Source organism: Tauraco erythrolophus, chromosome 6, assembly GCF_009769465.1.
Source record: "Tauraco erythrolophus isolate bTauEry1 chromosome 6, bTauEry1.pri, whole genome shotgun sequence".
NCBI classification, from domain to species: Eukaryota; Metazoa; Chordata; class Aves; order Musophagiformes; family Musophagidae; genus Tauraco; species Tauraco erythrolophus.
This window is the reverse complement of record NC_141470.1, coordinates 57,639,271-57,655,627: the sequence shown is the minus strand read 5'-3', so window position 1 is coordinate 57,655,627 and position 16,357 is coordinate 57,639,271. Positions and strand designations below refer to the sequence as shown.

Below are 16,357 nucleotides of genomic sequence, written 5' to 3'. Positions count from 1 at the left end.
TACCAGTGACACAACTTCCATAACTAGGTATTTTATAGTATTTTTCTCTTGTAACTATTGAAATACTAATAAATCATATTCAGTTAAACATTTCTTGCTTTTAGAGTTAAATTAACAGTGAGATAGCTTGAAGTTTAATCTGCGAAAGTGTAAAGTGTTTTTTTTATTTCCCCAGAAGTCCCCATAGTTCTCCTTCTCATACACCAACGAGGCATGGACGGAGTACAGTATGTGGGGGACGAGGAAGAAACCCAGACTTCCTAATGGAAATACAGTTAAGCAAGGTGAATGACAGAAGCTTCAGCCATGACTGTCTATGTGTGAATATCTTTACACGTTATAGCTATTTGGTAACGGCTTTCTGTTAGTAGTAGTAGTGGCATTTCTTCCATTAGTATCTACATCTGAGCAATCACTTTGACAGTAATGAACTGAGAATTCGTTTTAACAAAAATGTATTTTTTTCTTGTAGCACAGTATTGTTTACTTGCCGAACAAACATATTTCTAAGATGAAGGATATTTATTATAATATTCTTAAACGTTTTGTTTGTTATAATCACGTTTTACAACAACTGCAGTTCTGTTGTTCTATCTTCAGGTCTACTCTGAACTGATAGACTTATGAAATTAAATGTTCTGGCAAAATAACTAGGATGTAGATCTGTTGAGACATTCAGTGTATCAGTTGATGATAACTGGATATTAAGTAACATCCAGTTATATCACAATATCGTTCCTGTATTTCCCCTAACATTTAGCACCCCTCAGGCTTAAGCGTGTTGCTGTTGTTTATAAGCCTGTGCTTAGCTCTATCACAGAAACCAGGTGCTTGATTGTGGTGCTGTGAACAGTATTGCCAAGGAGTTGACCCAATTTCATGTTAAATGGATCAATAACAAAACCCTTTTAAAATAAGGTTTTCTCAAACATTTCTGTAAACATGAAAAGTACTCCATAAACCTAAATGCCTTTTGTAGGTTATGTGCGTTTCTGGAGTTCAAAATTCATCCCATTAGCACTTCAAACTTGCTAGAAATGTTGGATGTTTGTTTTAGCCTTTTCTAGAAAAAATGTGACATTGCAATAAAAAAGAGGAAAAAAGGAAGCATTTAATATTCCACGTGGAAAACTTCATATGTAGAAGTATAGCAATGTCTCCTAATTTGCAGATATTTAATGAGCTGGTGTTAGTACTGAGACATAAAGCCTTTTTTTTTTTCCTACTTATACCCCTGACTTGGTACAAGGCTTAATAATACTAATAATGTTTAAACAAGAAATTAAGGAGAAGAGTGTCAGAAATGTAAAGTTTCTGAGCAGCGTTTATGATAAACATCTGTTTTTCTGTTCAACACTTAAAATGTTCATTATCACATGTGTCTTGAGTACAGGGCACTTAAATACAGCGTTTCTTAACATTTTAGTGTCTGGTCAGTAGAGGCCACTGTTCTGCTTGCGATGTGCCCTCTGCTTCATGCTATTGCGTGCAAGGGTGCTATGGGGCTTATTGAGACAGGGAAAGATTTGTAGGTCTTTGATTGGAAATGAACACTGCATCAAGAGATGAGGAAAAGGAGAGAATTCAGAATTCTTTGGAATTTGAGAAAGGTAATGGATTAGAATTTATATAGACTAAAGTTAATAAAGAAAAAGGAAACTGAGACTGCAAGGTGCTACTTGAGAAGTCTGTTGGTAGGGAAGAAACCTTACTTTCCTGAGCATAGAAGGTGCAGGATTTAAGAATTGCAAGATTGCCTGGTACAGGCTTCAGCATGATGTAAGAAAAATGTCAGAATTGAGAGGAAAAAGCGTAGTAAAAACGAAAAGCAAAACTTGTTCTTTGTCTTACACTGACTTTGTTTTTCTTGAATTTGCATCCTAAAATATGAACATGTACACAACTAGAAACTGGAAGATTCCTACTGCTAGATGCTCAAAAATCCGAATAGTTTTCAAAAGTCCTAATATTATTCCTGTAAATTTAAAGTAGTAGACAACTTTTAAAGTTCTTCTGTGTGGTGTGGGTTGTTTGTTGTGTTGTTTTGTTTGGGTTTTTTTTTGTTTTAAAGTAATATTCTATTGTTAAAGGTTGTTTTTCACTGAAGCTGGTTATGCTGGTTTTCTTTCCTTTATAAAAGGTGAAATTACAACATGAGGTATACCCTCCAGGTGGTGCCGAAGGTGAATCCAGTCTGTTGGAGCAGCCAGTGTCACGGCAGGTTTTTATTGTTCAAGACCTGGAGATTAGAGATCGCTTAGCTACATCACAGATGAATAAATTTCTCTATCTCTACTGCAGTAAGGAGATGCCCAGAAAAGCTCATTCAAACATGGTACAGTTATAGAATATGTTAATTCATTGTAGTTATAGTGGTTGGACTATTGTTGTGGGGATTGTATGTGTTCCTTAGTCCTGCAGAAGAAGGAATATGAAGTCATGGAACACTGAAGTAATACAATTTGTTGATAGTTATTTGCTTGACTTCTTGTGGATATTAAAACTAATTAAAAAGTCAGTTTCAATATTAGTGTGTCAGGTATTAAATGTTTTTGAGACTCTCAGTTTATAAAAAGTAGATACACAGGACTACTTTGGTAGCTTTCAGATTTTGATTTTGAACAAACGTCTGCTTGTATGAATATGATTAGACTTTTCAGTACACATTCGGAGTTGTAGGTCTATGATATACTGTAGTCTTACTGGTTCTATAAAGGAGTTGTGAATTTGTTTTTCTGAGGTTTTTTTAATTTACTTTTGAATAGCATCTATAAATAGTTATTTATTCAATAGTAGCTTTATAATTGGTAAGTGGAATCAGATTAGTAGAGAGGTTTTGCAGTAAATGTTTTTCCTAGCTAGTGTTCTGACATTTAGTAATTGTTAATGTTACTTTTATTTATTGTGTTGCTTTTTTCAGTTAACAGTTAAAGCATTACATGTCCGTCCAGAGTCCGGCAGATCCCCACAGGAATGTTGTTTACGTGTTTCGCTAATGCCACTTCGCCTCAATATTGACCAGGTTGGTCAAGCCAATGCAAAAAAAAACCAGTAGTAATTTTTTATTTATTAAATGATACTGGGTTTTCTACCAGATACTTTTAACCATCATACACATTTTATGAGGTTGTTGTCTTAGTTTGATAACTTTTTTTATTTATGATCAATCACACATATCTTTGGATCTCTGCAGCTCTGTTTATATCCATGTTAGGACTTGCCTTTTGCTCCAGCTATTACAGAGACTACTGGTTTTTAATTTAAAAACTCAGAATATCTATAGACCTGACTGTTTACTCAATAATACCAGTTGACCTCCTGAGACTTCCGATATATCTCAAATGTTTTGAAATCATGGCTTTAAAAAGCATACTTGTTTTTGAATGATCTTGCTTTGTTTGTTCATGAAGTGGCTTTGGTGTTTTTAATTGGAAAAAAGTTAATCATTAATCCAGAAGCCATTCACAACATTTTAGTCAAGGGCACTCAACACTTGACGACTGCTTCTAGACTCTGAAGGCTTTGGTGTCACTATCAACTGCGGTGGCATGAAGAACTGAAACGAGAGAAGTTGTCTTACTTTCTTTAGCAAGCCTTTGTGCAAAGTATTTTTGATATACTCAAGAAAGAGTGGGTTTTTTTTCTACATCAGTAAGGAAGCTACATATGTTTGTGCATTCAGATTTAAAGTGCAGTTATTACTCTTTCTTGCCTAATTTGTCATCTTCAGGGAGATGTGGTTTTTGTTTTTTTTTTTTCAGGAGCACAATTAGGAATTCCATACCTACCCTTTGTTTCCCTCAACACACATTAGAGACCAGGTTTTCATTTTACTGTTAGAAAAATTCAACTCTGTATGCTTGTAACAATTTCATATAGAAAACCAGCGTGGAAATACTGCCATCTAGTGAGGAAATATGTTCTAAGTCTTTTATACCACAAACAAAATTCACCTTTACAACTTCTGCAAAATTAACCACAACTTTATTGGAAGCACAGAGCTCCATGCAGTCATCTTAAAAATTCTTGTTATTACTACTTAAGCTGTCTGCTTGTCAGCTGGAAACAAAAAGGAAAAGAAAGTTCAGAAGTCAGTAATGACAGGATGAACAAGGCACCAGTGTGATGCATCTGTCAAAAAAAAAAAAAAAAAAGAAAATGGGATGTAATAATGTTAAGACATTAACAGTACATTAACAGCAGAGATGCTAATGAGTTATAATGAAGCAGTGGCGAAATCTGAATTTGTCTGTTATTGGCAGTATAACTATTCTTGATTACCCTTTTCTTGGAAATCACAGAAAGTTCATAGCCATTAAAACACTTGGGTTCTGGAACAGTCTCCGAAATAAGAGTAGAAAACGAAAACAACCCTTGAGTTTTAAAACAGAGTTAGATAGATTATGAAATAATACATGTAGCAGAGGGCAACGACCAAGAGAGTCTTTCTAGTTTCTGTCCTAGATTTCTATGTGGCTTCTGCATGTGTTAAGGAATCAAAAAGAAGAAATGTGTTTTGATTCATATCCATAAAGAAATAAAGAGCTGGAATAGTAGATAGTATTTTTTAGAGAATTGGGTTTGTGGGGGTTTTTTTGACCTGTTTGTATTTTATTTTTTACATTAGGATGCCTTGTTTTCCTGAAGGATTTTTTCACTAGCCTCTCAACAGAAGTAGAACTCTTAGTTACTCCAGATCCTGAAGGTATACTTTTCAAAAATCTAATATGAAAGTGCTTCTTTCTCCTTTAAAGTGTGTACATGTTTATAAATTCACATGTGGATCTTGCGTATGTAAAAACTTATGTTAGTGACCAAACCCCAAAATTAGTAACTGATTTGTTAGAACAGAGAAACTTTGGGTGTTTTAGTCTTGTGTTTTATAAATACCAACAAACGTCTTCAACACCTGGGATCTCTGTTGTGTAAAACGTTCCACCATGATTGCAGCATATTAAATAAGAACTTCTGAAAAAATTGAGGACTGTGTATGTAATATTAGGAGTAGTTATTAGATAATCCAAATAACATTTTTTAATACCTCTTCCACAAAAGAGTATGTTTGTAATAACTTGAAGTTATGTAACCCCTAGAGAAAGGAACAGAGTTCAAGATTATAAATAAGCAGTACAATGTATGTATACGGTTTAAAACAATACTTCTAATCAACTATGCCATCTGATGCAAAAACTAGTATATATTGCAAAGCATATTTCCTCTATTAACTATATTTGTGAGTTTGTTAGCAGCTGTACTTCACCTGTTTCTCTTGGGACATCATACTGAAATGCATAGGCAATGAAGTGCTCTGCCATGATGCCATTAAAACTAGATGGATTATTTATGCTGATGCATAAATCCCAACTAAGTTTCTTACAATAATTTCTATTGATAAATATGATATTGTCTTACTAAGAGAATCTAAATATTGTCCTGCTAGTAATTCCTATTAATATGCCTTAGAGCTTACTAAGGACACAGTAATTGTATAAACACAATCTTTTTTTAATCGTTGTGAAAAATATGAGTCAGTTTACTATGTATAACTTCTTATCGTAGTTAAAAAGTCTCCTGGTGCTGAAGTTACGTATAGTTTGCCCAGGCATGTCAGCAGCCTTAAGGACCCAAGTCCAGTCATTTCTTTCTCTTCACACAAGCAAGCAAATGAAAATGGTAGCATTGATTCTGTGGATGTGGTTAACGGAGATGATCATCATTTCTCACAAGAAATGACATCATACAGTGATCAGCCGGTATTTTTCAGGTAAACTTTCATTACAAAAGTTCCAGTGACACACAGCTGTTCTGCTGAATGTTTGGAAAAAGTGTGATTGTTATAAACTATTCAGACCTTATGACAAGGTGCATTTTTTGTTTGTTTATTGACTGATTGTGGAAATCAAATATATTTGTTTCTATCACTGGAAGGTAACTAAAGATTTATTTTTATTAACTTTTGCACACTGTGCACAAGAAAATAAAATTAATTAAAGCTTTGCCATGTGCAGAACGAGTAATGAGATGTTTTACAAATAAATAAAGAGAGCAGTCTTTGAACTCTTATGTCTAACAATGAAAATTAGATCTAATATAACCAGAGATGAGAGTGTATAAAGGAAAATGCTGTCATGGGAGAGGTGTGAGGTTAAAATATCACTAGGGAAAATTCTAATGTAGTCCTGACTGGGAAGTGATTATAAAAATTGCAGCTTTGCTATGCAGAAGTTTTTCTTGTATATTCAGATTGTAAATGCCTCTCACAACAGATGCGTGCTTTGGTAAGCAGTGCAGAGCCAAATTATGAGAGAATGACTGTGGTTCTCTTTCATCACATACATGACCAACAGAATTTTTCAGTAAGTTCCAGCTGCAGGGCTGAGTCGCCCACAGAACCATCATTAGCCATACGTTTTGTTTGGGTTTATTTTTTTGGTGAGAAATTCATGCTGTGAAAATTGAGGGAAGATGTTCACCTTCAGGATTAGTAGCACTTTTGCAAGACTGTTAAATTTGTTACAAATGCTAACCTTGACTAGATGTTAATAAACCAAGGAAAGCTGCATTTGCCACTGTATTTTGTACACTTATCTGAAGTACGGACACAGTAAATAGAGGATTTAGAGTTTACAGGAATGGGTGTGGCATCCTATTGCAGGAGGATGGGAAACCATGGGTTTCTTTTTGGAAGGATAATTTTATTTCCTTTTCATGTTTATCAATGTAAAATATCCTTTGTATATTGCAGAGAATTTCGTTTTACATCAGAAGTTCCAATACGGCTTGATTACCATGGCAAACATGTATCAATGGATCAGGTTTGTATATAATGCTGATGCAGTAGAACAAAAAATTGATTTTGTTTGGTTTTTTTTGTTTGTTTGTTTGGGTTTAGGTTTTTTTAATTATTATTTTGTTTTTTTCCTCCTTAGTTTCAGTAAAGCTTAACTTTGTTTCACTCTTAATTTGAATACTAGGGAGTGGATCCTCCAGGTATAATTAACTCAGAATGAAAGTCACATTTATCAACTTAGTGACTGGCTGGAAATTTTTCTGCACAGCTGTGGTGCCCCTCAAAGAATGATACCACTATCTGATGCCAGAATTGTGCATTTTGTTTTCTTCCTCATTAATGCCAGAATAAACAGTCTTTTTTTTCCTCCTGTTTCTTTCCCTTGCAGTCTAGTAATGTATGAGCTTCATCAGCAATGGCAGAAACTAATATAGATTAAAAAAATGTTCATAGTTCTTCTAAAAATATGTTTGGTTATCGTACTGAGTTTACAGAGCAGACCTCTAAAAAATCCTGTTTGCGCAACCAGATTTGTGCTCTGTCATAGTAAATCAGCAAGAAAGAATGGACAAGAAAAAGCAGCAACTTCTTGAAATTGTACTGCTGCCAAAGAAATTAAAACGTGAAACAGCAGCTTTAGAATGCCTGTAACACACTAATACCAGAGCTATGTTTACATATTTTTTTATATCTTAATATTTCTGAAGAAACACTCTTGTATCCAGATGTTTTTCTTAGAGTAGCTGTTTAAGTCAGATACCATCTTTTGCAGGTTTATTATGCTTTTTGTACCATAATTAATAGCACTGTAATGAGTAGTATTTTGGAGTCTGAGGGAGAATCAGTTTAGACAGAAATACCTGCAATAATAGTTGAGATGATAAAATTATTTCTCATTTACAGATTGTACAGGGTGAGTAAACTCATGTGATAATAAAATATTTCACTTACAGGGGACACTAGCTGGGATTCTTATTGGGCTTGCTCAGTTAAACTGCTCAGAATTAAAACTCAAGAGACTTTGTTACAGACATGGGTAAGTTTATCGAATTTTAGATTAACATTAGTATTGCAAATTGAACAAGTTTGTGGTGAATAACTGAATGTAGCAAGCAAAAAGCAGATTTTTCTGATAAGATGCACTTCTAAAATCCAAGACATTTTTTGACTTTACAAATATTTCTTGATTATAGTTTTGGTCAAATATATAGCATTCAAGAACAACATCTATTCCAGGACAATATTTAATATTCGTGCTAGTCTCGGTGCTAAACTTTTAATTTTAGTTGTATGTTTACTTCCTGTTATGCTGGATGTGATTATGCAGTCTTGAACTTCTGTTTTATGAAGCACATACACCTGAAACACTTGGGTTAGCCAACAGCAACAAAAATGACATTTGAAAACAGCTTTCCTTTTGTTTAAATTGTGTCTTTGTTTAGTTCAGTGAATAATGCTTTTCTCTTGTTAGGAATTATATGCTATTATTTAAAAAAATAATAATTTTATTTATTTTAGTTATTAGGTGTGGATAAATTGTTTTCCTATGCCATCAGTGAATGGCTTAATGATATAAAGAAAAACCAGCTACCAGGAATTCTGGGAGGAGTAGGGCCTATGCATTCACTAGTGCAGTTAGGTAAGTTAATTCTTATTTCTATTCAGACAAATATGGCAGTTGTTTTAAAAAAAACCAAACAAAACCTGGAGTGGCTGAATAACACAGACTCCGTACATGTGATACCAGAGACATTTATTGCAATTTACAAGCAGCTTTTATAGATCACTTTTCCAGCCAGGATGTGTCCACGCACCCTTTCTTAGTTATCATTGATTACAGCCAGTAGTGCATGTGCCCGTTTTAGCTTTGCTGTTGACTATGCCTTAAGAAGCATTATTTTCTCTCTGCTAAGCTGAATGTCAGCTTCTCCCACTCCCACTTGCCTTTTTATCAACATTCTTTCTCTTTATCGGTGTTTCTTAACTCGTTAAGAACACAGACTTAAATCGTCAAGGTCAAACCCTAACTGTAACTGTGTGTATGATTCCACAAAAAAACAACAGAAAAAAGACCCACAAACAATGTTGACACTTGTTTTCACTTCCTCTGAAGGCATTCTGCTTATCTGAGAGAACTTTCTAACTATAGTGTTCTGTCTTCCTTTTCAGTCCAAGGTCTGAAAGACTTGGTGTGGCTACCAATAGAGCAGTACCGAAAGGATGGCCGCATTGTAAGAGGCTTTCAAAGGGGAGCAGCTTCTTTGGTACTTCCACTGCAATGGCAGCACTGGAGCTCACAAACAGAATGGTTCAGACTATACAGGTATAGTGCATTACTTCTGGAGTTAGGCACAAAATGAGAAGTGTCGCTAGTAAGTGCTCTGTAGTAAGCTAATGTCTTAATTCTGTATATTTAAGGTTAGGAGCATGTCTTAAAAAAAAAAAAGGCAGCTGTATAAATAGGAAAGTGGATACTGGGCAAAGTTTTGCAGCAGTCTGTGGGGTGAGAACTATCTTATCAAACACAATAGTTAGAAATTGTGTTAAAATATTGCTGAACGCTCAAGCTGTTACATGTTTCTTAAGGTCTTTAATGTATTACAATGTACAGTTTTAATACTAAAATATTCAGCTGCACTAAAAAGTCACTGATACTGAGAAAGACGAGTTCTTCACGTGTGTATTTTCCAGTAATAAATTCTTAACTTTTTAAAAATGCCAATAAAATGCCAGTTTATCTCTACTCATTTAAAAAAACAAAACAAACCAACCCAAAACTACAAACTCAAATCAACCAAACAAAAAAGGATGCCTCAAAACTAATATTAATTGTGTCGATATATACAAAGTCTATAAAGTTTTCTGAATTTAAAGTAATCTTGGATTAAAGCATTAATAAATTTATATTCCTTAATGTGAAATAAATAATAAAAATACACTTTTACCACCTAATTTTTAAAAAATTGTGTATGTGCCTAAGCTTGAACTTATATAGTAAAAAATAATGGTATTATTCACGTTAGTGGAATTACGTGTATGCTTGTGTGTTTGTAAGAAAACCATACCGTTGATCAAACGTTTCAGTTCCTATCTTAAGCATTTGGTACAGATTAGAGGATACTTTTGAAGGAATGGCAGTTGGGGGGGGGGAGGCGGCGAAAAACAACTAAAACCTACAACATTCATTCCTTCATCATGGAATTTAATGTGTAGTTACAGCTGCACCCATTCCAGAATTTTTCTTGTAGAAAACATTAATCTGATGTAAATTAATATTAGTTGTGGAATTAGAATTCTTTTATTTCAATTATGTGACCCTGTTAATAGTTTAAATTTGTGATCAGATACTGTTAAGACTTACTGTATATTTTGCATTCGCTCTTCATCTTCAGGCAGCTGCAGAAACTGCATACGACATGGTATCGCCAGGGCCTACTTTTATTGAAGCAAACAAGAACAGACGATTCCCTCGCCATCGTTTAGCTCATCAGCCAGTAGACCTACGAGAAGGTGTAGCCAAAGCATATAGTGTAGTAAAAGAGGTAAGTGCAAAAGTAGTTGTCCTTAACCAAACTTAAAAATTATTTCCTAAGACAACAAATAAAATATCAGATGTTAGTTTAAGCTGACCAGATGAAGACGAGGAATTAAGTTTTGAACAGGATTGTCTTCATCAGTAATCTTAACCCAACAGAAACCTTGCTTGGGAAAATCAGAGAAGCAGTTAATGAACTAAGATTTTATGCAGAGAAGTGTGAATAGGACTTCACTATTCTACAGTTGTGAGGGTTTATAATTATTCTGAAACAGGTAAACCTGATTTCCTGCCTCCGTCTTTATGTTCCCACCTCCACCCCCCACCCCTCCTCGTTACTGTTAATTCTGAGATTAAGAGTTTAAGCGTAATACTGGATTTAAAACAAGTGAAAGCTCTCTTTACCATGACAATGTATTAAAAATCAGAATATTTTCATCTCTAAGTTCATAGTAGTGTTATTTTAAGCCTCATTAGAAGAACTAAGTCATATTTGTGTCAGTCTAGTTGTACTACAGTTATAATACAAATCACAGAGAAGACAAACACTAAGCAGTTTAAGTTTTCCTTAAAATTAGGAGAATTGCTTTTCCGTTTCAGTGTAACTAATTTCTGTTAATTTCTGGAAGGGGATTACGGACACAGCCCAAACCATCTATGAGACTGCTGCTCGTGAGCATGAAAACAGAGGAGTAACTGGAGCAGTTGGAGGAGTCCTCCGCCAAATTCCACCAACTGTGGTGAAACCTTTCATTGTTGCGACAGAGGCAACCTCAAACGTTCTAGGTGGAATGAGAAACCAGATCAGGCCAGATGTACGTCAAGAAGAGTCTCAGAAGTGGCGCCTTGGGGAGGATTGAGATTATAAATCTGGCTCAGCAGGCAGGTAGCAAGGCTGGATATGCAGAAGATTGTCCCATTGGCAGCTTTTGATGGAGCTCCCTTTGTTTTGTCATGCTCATCTCAGGAACAAATGAGGTTTTCAACTATGATTAGGAAAACATCCAACCAAAAATATTTATGATGTGAAAAGCAAATTGGTACTTGCTTATGCTGTGTGTTACCAGTCGTTTGATAGATGGTGCCAAACATAGCGAAGCACGCGCTGCCAACTCAGAGACATGCTTGCTCTATTCCGTTTACCATATTTTTCTTGGTAGATGTAACATCTGAAGCAGTAGCCTGTATGGTGAAACTAAGGATACTTTAAAGATGTTTTCTGAGCATAGTCAAAGAACTGCCTTCAATAAAGGGCTCTGCAGATGCCCTTCACTGACTAAAGGATAAAAGCTTTCATTTGGACATGAGCATGAAGGCTGTAATATGGAAGCAGATAAGATAATATCGTTTAGGTGGTCATAAAAGCATCGCTTTTAGCGTGGCACTTATAGCAAGGCAAGCTTGATAACCATTCAGAATTTAGATTCAGTGTTGATACACCTACGAACAGGATTTGTTCCTAATATTAAATACCTACTTTTGTGGGTCCTTGAAGAACCTGAATGTTGCAGAAATGTTCTGTTGTGTTGCACTTTAAAAGATATGGCCTGTATATTGTGCTTTTTTTATAGTGTGAATAAAATGTAATGTGCATTATCCTTTATGTGGTTTAGAAGCTTACACAAATTATTGAAAAGAGCATCATTTGATGATGATCCTACAGAAAAGTGTCTTAAATTTGTTTAAACTACTCATTATATGTAAGAACACTTGTCTTCTGTTACACTAATTACCATGCTAAAAATAACTATTCTTCAGCAAAACAGTTGAATATTGTGGCCAACAATTCTGTGTAAGAATGAGATATCTTAAGTAAAACCAAATTGTTTCATAATTTCATAGTAAAAATTCTATACAGACTTTATTTTAATAATCCACTTTATTATTTACAGTTCATATTGTTGCAAAGTTGCTGCTGTCTCCAGATATTTTCAATTTAAATTGTGCGTCGTCAGTTATTTGACAATGAGTATTTGGGGTCATTTAATTTGAACTGGGGATGGGGTGAGGATTTTAAAAAAAAAAAAAAGGAAAAAAAAGCCAAAAAAAACCCCAAACAACAAAACTTCAAAAGTCAGAGTTGGTACTGACATTATTTACAGTTTGGTAGGTGGCCAGGGTCTCCACAGAGCTTTATTAAACAACTGACATAGCACCATTTCTGGGCTGTTAAAAGGCTTGGCACTAGCTGTGCAGGAATAAACTTTTTTTCCTTGTGTTAGCAAAAACTGGAGGATAAAAAGCGAAGACTGTTCTGGATAGAAAAATACTCATTTTAAATTTCAACAACTTAATGCCTTGGATGGCTAGCCAGAGTGTAAGTTTGTCATAGTCCTGTGTTTGTCATAAGCAGAAATCCTGCAAATATGCCGTGTGGAAAATCTCCACTGCAAGAGAGACATCAGATGCTTTTGATCAGACTTCAGTCTCTAAGGGTGATGAGAAAGTAGTTTCCCTCTCTTTTATTTAATACCCACCACTAGCAAAAATAGGAGTGTATGAAGGAAAACAGTTACTGCTGGTTCATCCTGGTATTATACTAGCTATTCCTGAGCACCAAAGAATCTGGCTGGAAGGTGAATAATTTGAAAATGTCACCTCCACTGGGAAGACTTCTGCCGTCTGCTTTTTTATTTTTCATAAAACAAAACTCCAGTTACAAACAAATTCTTGCATTGGGTGATAGGTGATATTACAAAGTTTTGTTTTCATTCAGTGGAATCATCTAAGTTGTGATATGCTTTGAAGACCTGGTTATTACAGTTAAATGACTTGCTGTAAGCAGGAGATGCTTTTGAGAGGAGAAATACCTGCAGATTTAATGACATGAAATACTTGCTGATGTAAAAATACTTGCTGCAGTTCATACTCCTGTCCAGTAATTAGAGAGCTCTGCTTCAGTGAGCTCAAAGCTGGGTCATTTTGCACAGGAATGAGTTCCGTGTTTGCAACATGACACCTCCTGTGAATGCCTTCTCAAGAAGTGCCGTGACTCGATGCAAGTAAGTAACAATGCATCATTTTCATTTGCAGTCAACACCCTACGTGATTTCAGCTGGTCTCGTTAGTCTAGTTAATTGGAGTATACTTCAACAGTATAAATCTACATATTTTCTTCCTTTTTGACATTGCTGAAAAGGAGCAGTGACGTTTCCCTGTTCATTTTCGATTCTGTCATGATCTGATTGTACTGCGATGCAGTTAGAATATATTTTATATGAGGGCATGCCGTCAAGGTAAAACTTTTATAGAGGGTCCCTCATTGTCAGCAATACAGAATCTACAAATGTATTAAACTTCACTTTTCACTGAGTAAACCCTTGCATTTGCTGCTTGCACTTTACTGAGCCCTTTCAATGAAACTATTTTTTTTTCAACATTTTATTTTTACAAGCAGTTTCTTGATTTTGGGATGTATATTCTGCATTGTTTTTTCAGTTGTAACGTGATTTTACAGTGTTTGAAATATTTAAAAAACAACCAACAAAACACGAAACTCACCAAACTAGTCTTTGCATTAGAACCTTGTTTTCAAAATGTGTCTTGTATGGAGCAGCTTGTGTTTTAAATCAAAAAGTATATATCATGTATGAGAAGGGATTCAGAAAATGCTCTGCTTAGTACTGTAAGAGTTTTCGGGCACTTAAAGTACACAAAATGAGTTTTGACTCTGGACATATTTCCTGGAAATGGAAGCCTGTGGCTGCGTTCTCTGTTAGCACGAGGGGATCTGCAAAAGTGTTGTACTTGAATTTCCCCCTGAAATCAGTTGCTGTGGATACTGGCGCTTTTCACGTTTGTGGTGGGTGTGAACTGGCACAGTCCGCGCTAATGTGCAAATTCTCTAATGTTGGACTGACTGACTGACACTGCTGCTGCTACTGCTACTTCGTCCGACGCTGTCCTCATAGACAGGACTGTCATCCTGGGTTTTCTTAAGCACCCTGGCACTTCAGATAACACAATGACGAGTGCCTGGGAAGTACCTGAAAAAAAGACAGCCATCTTTTGAAAGAACAAAACAAAGCAAAACCATGCTTCGTAAGGACCTTTGCGGTGACCGAGAGCAGCAAATCATCAATCACATCCACGCAAAGGCAGCTTCTATTTTTATTTCCAGTGTCAGTTGATGGTTCCCAAATACCGCAGCTTTTTAGCAACGCAGGGTACGCTGTGCGTACTTACCTAATGATAAGCGTTAGGTCCGTCACCAGTGAGTTCCTAAGTGCTTAAGGGGTGTGGCTGGTTTTATTTTCTCATTGAGTGGTTGAACATCCATCGCTTGCTTTCGTTTACAGTTGCTTAACTGAGTTGCCAAGAAAGGTTTCTTAATAAACCAAAAAGCTGTTAAATGGTTATGAACAAGACACTTACTGAACATGATCCATATACCTGCAAATGTGATACTGATTTTACTTTAAATATTGAAGTGTGTGCGTTTTGTAAAACGGTGAACTCCAAGGATTTGTTTAGAGTAGTTCTATGCTTCTAAAGCTTTTAAATATCCTGAGTCTCGCAGCAATATAAGCATTGTCAGAAAAGGTGTGGGTATTTAAGTCAGTTTGGATCCCTAATGTGCATAGTTCTCTCAGCCTCCAGGCCTTGTGATTTAAGCTTCTGACAACTGTTTTAAGTTGCTCTACATGCCGAATCTTGTTTACAATTAAAAAACTAGATACTACAAATTAAGTACATAAATATAAATTGTGCATTTGTACTGGATTTCCTATAGGTAGCTCAGACAGAAGCACAGCATTTTGTTTATATGTTTGTGTATATTTTTTTACATTTTTGCATTTAATAGTAGTTTCATGGCATTGTTTGTATATAATTTGCTAGTGTAAAGAATATAATCTCATGAAATAGTCAATTCCCTTCAACAGTGGTTTCTATTTCAGCTTGAGTTATTTTGCTTAAAGTTCTTGTCCCCTCAGTACGTCTTTGAGAATTACTTTTGACCATAATTTATATGGCATCAAAAGTGTATATTTTAGCTTATCAAAATGCTGAAAGGCCTGAGTGCGAATAGGTTGTCCTGTTAAATATGTTTAATGGAAAAAAACCCCACAAATTTGTAACAATACATAAATAAATATCTTAATTTGTTCCTTGAGTTTGTTTTCTCTACCTATGGATATAACTAATACAGAAAACAGTCTCCCAGAATAACAGAAATTAAACAAAGCTTTATACTGAAGAAAAAAAAAAAAAAAAGCTTTGCATAGAGTTCAAAAGCTGGGAAATAAATTAACCTTGCTGATGTGACTTTAACCCACCTTTGTTCTGCATCAACGAAGTTCTCTTTAACTGTATCATCGCAGACACATACTGTGTCTCCCATAGGGCCATTGCCCCATTTAGTTACTGAGTAGGTATTTCTTGCCTCCATACTCAGTGAATTTTAAAGCTTCATTAGCTTCAAAACCCTGTGAAGAATGCAAAATAATTCCTTTCAGGATGCTTGTATGATGCCAGCTTCACAGGCCTTGAGTTACATGCCTCTGAAAAGATCTTAGAATGCTGAATTTCAGGTAGTATTAAGTACTGGTGGCAGTGCCATATCCCTGAATGATGAGACACATGACAGCTGTAAATAATTTTCCTCTGTGTTTTGCAATGTTCTTATAGCTTAGAAAAAAAAAAAAAAAGTCACTATATAATGCCTGGATAACTATTCTGTCAAACAGTAGCCCTTCAATTAAGAAGGAAGCTGACTCTCGCCCTGTGCAACTCCTCCTGCCCCTGTTTTTAAGCGAGACCTCATGTGAATTGACTTTCAATTTCAGTATTCCTATTTAAAGCCTCTTAATTTTTTTTCTTTATTTAAAGAAGTTCTGTATAAGGAGAAAGGGATTTTTTCATTTGTGAGCACGGCTGACAAATTTCTTCTCAGCTTTTCTAAATGTTGCTCATAAAAGTGATCAAGGATATTTGAACAAATTCTGTGCTGAGGGGAAATATGGACCAGAGAGGATAAATAAGGAACAGCTTGGAATTAGTCACTGATCATCCCAAGAAGTATGAAAAATTAG

General features: G+C 35.3%; 1 protein-coding gene across 1 annotated transcript in view; it reads left to right on the top strand.

Moving 5' to 3' along the window:
* Positions 1 to 12,189, top strand: part of ATG2B (autophagy related 2B) — a 43,630-nt gene extending 31,441 nt beyond the window's left edge. The window contains 12 exon segments of the mRNA XM_086614195.1: positions 176 to 284; positions 2,141 to 2,335; positions 2,921 to 3,026; positions 4,628 to 4,705; positions 5,560 to 5,764; positions 6,746 to 6,815; positions 7,744 to 7,830; positions 8,309 to 8,429; positions 8,960 to 9,046; positions 9,049 to 9,113; positions 10,183 to 10,332; positions 10,955 to 12,189. Coding sequence (XP_086470321.1) covers positions 176 to 284; positions 2,141 to 2,335; positions 2,921 to 3,026; positions 4,628 to 4,705; positions 5,560 to 5,764; positions 6,746 to 6,815; positions 7,744 to 7,830; positions 8,309 to 8,429; positions 8,960 to 9,046; positions 9,049 to 9,113; positions 10,183 to 10,332; positions 10,955 to 11,185 — 1,504 coding nt within the window. The 3' untranslated portion in view covers positions 11,186 to 12,189.
* Positions 12,190 to 16,357: the final 4,168 nt, after the last annotated feature.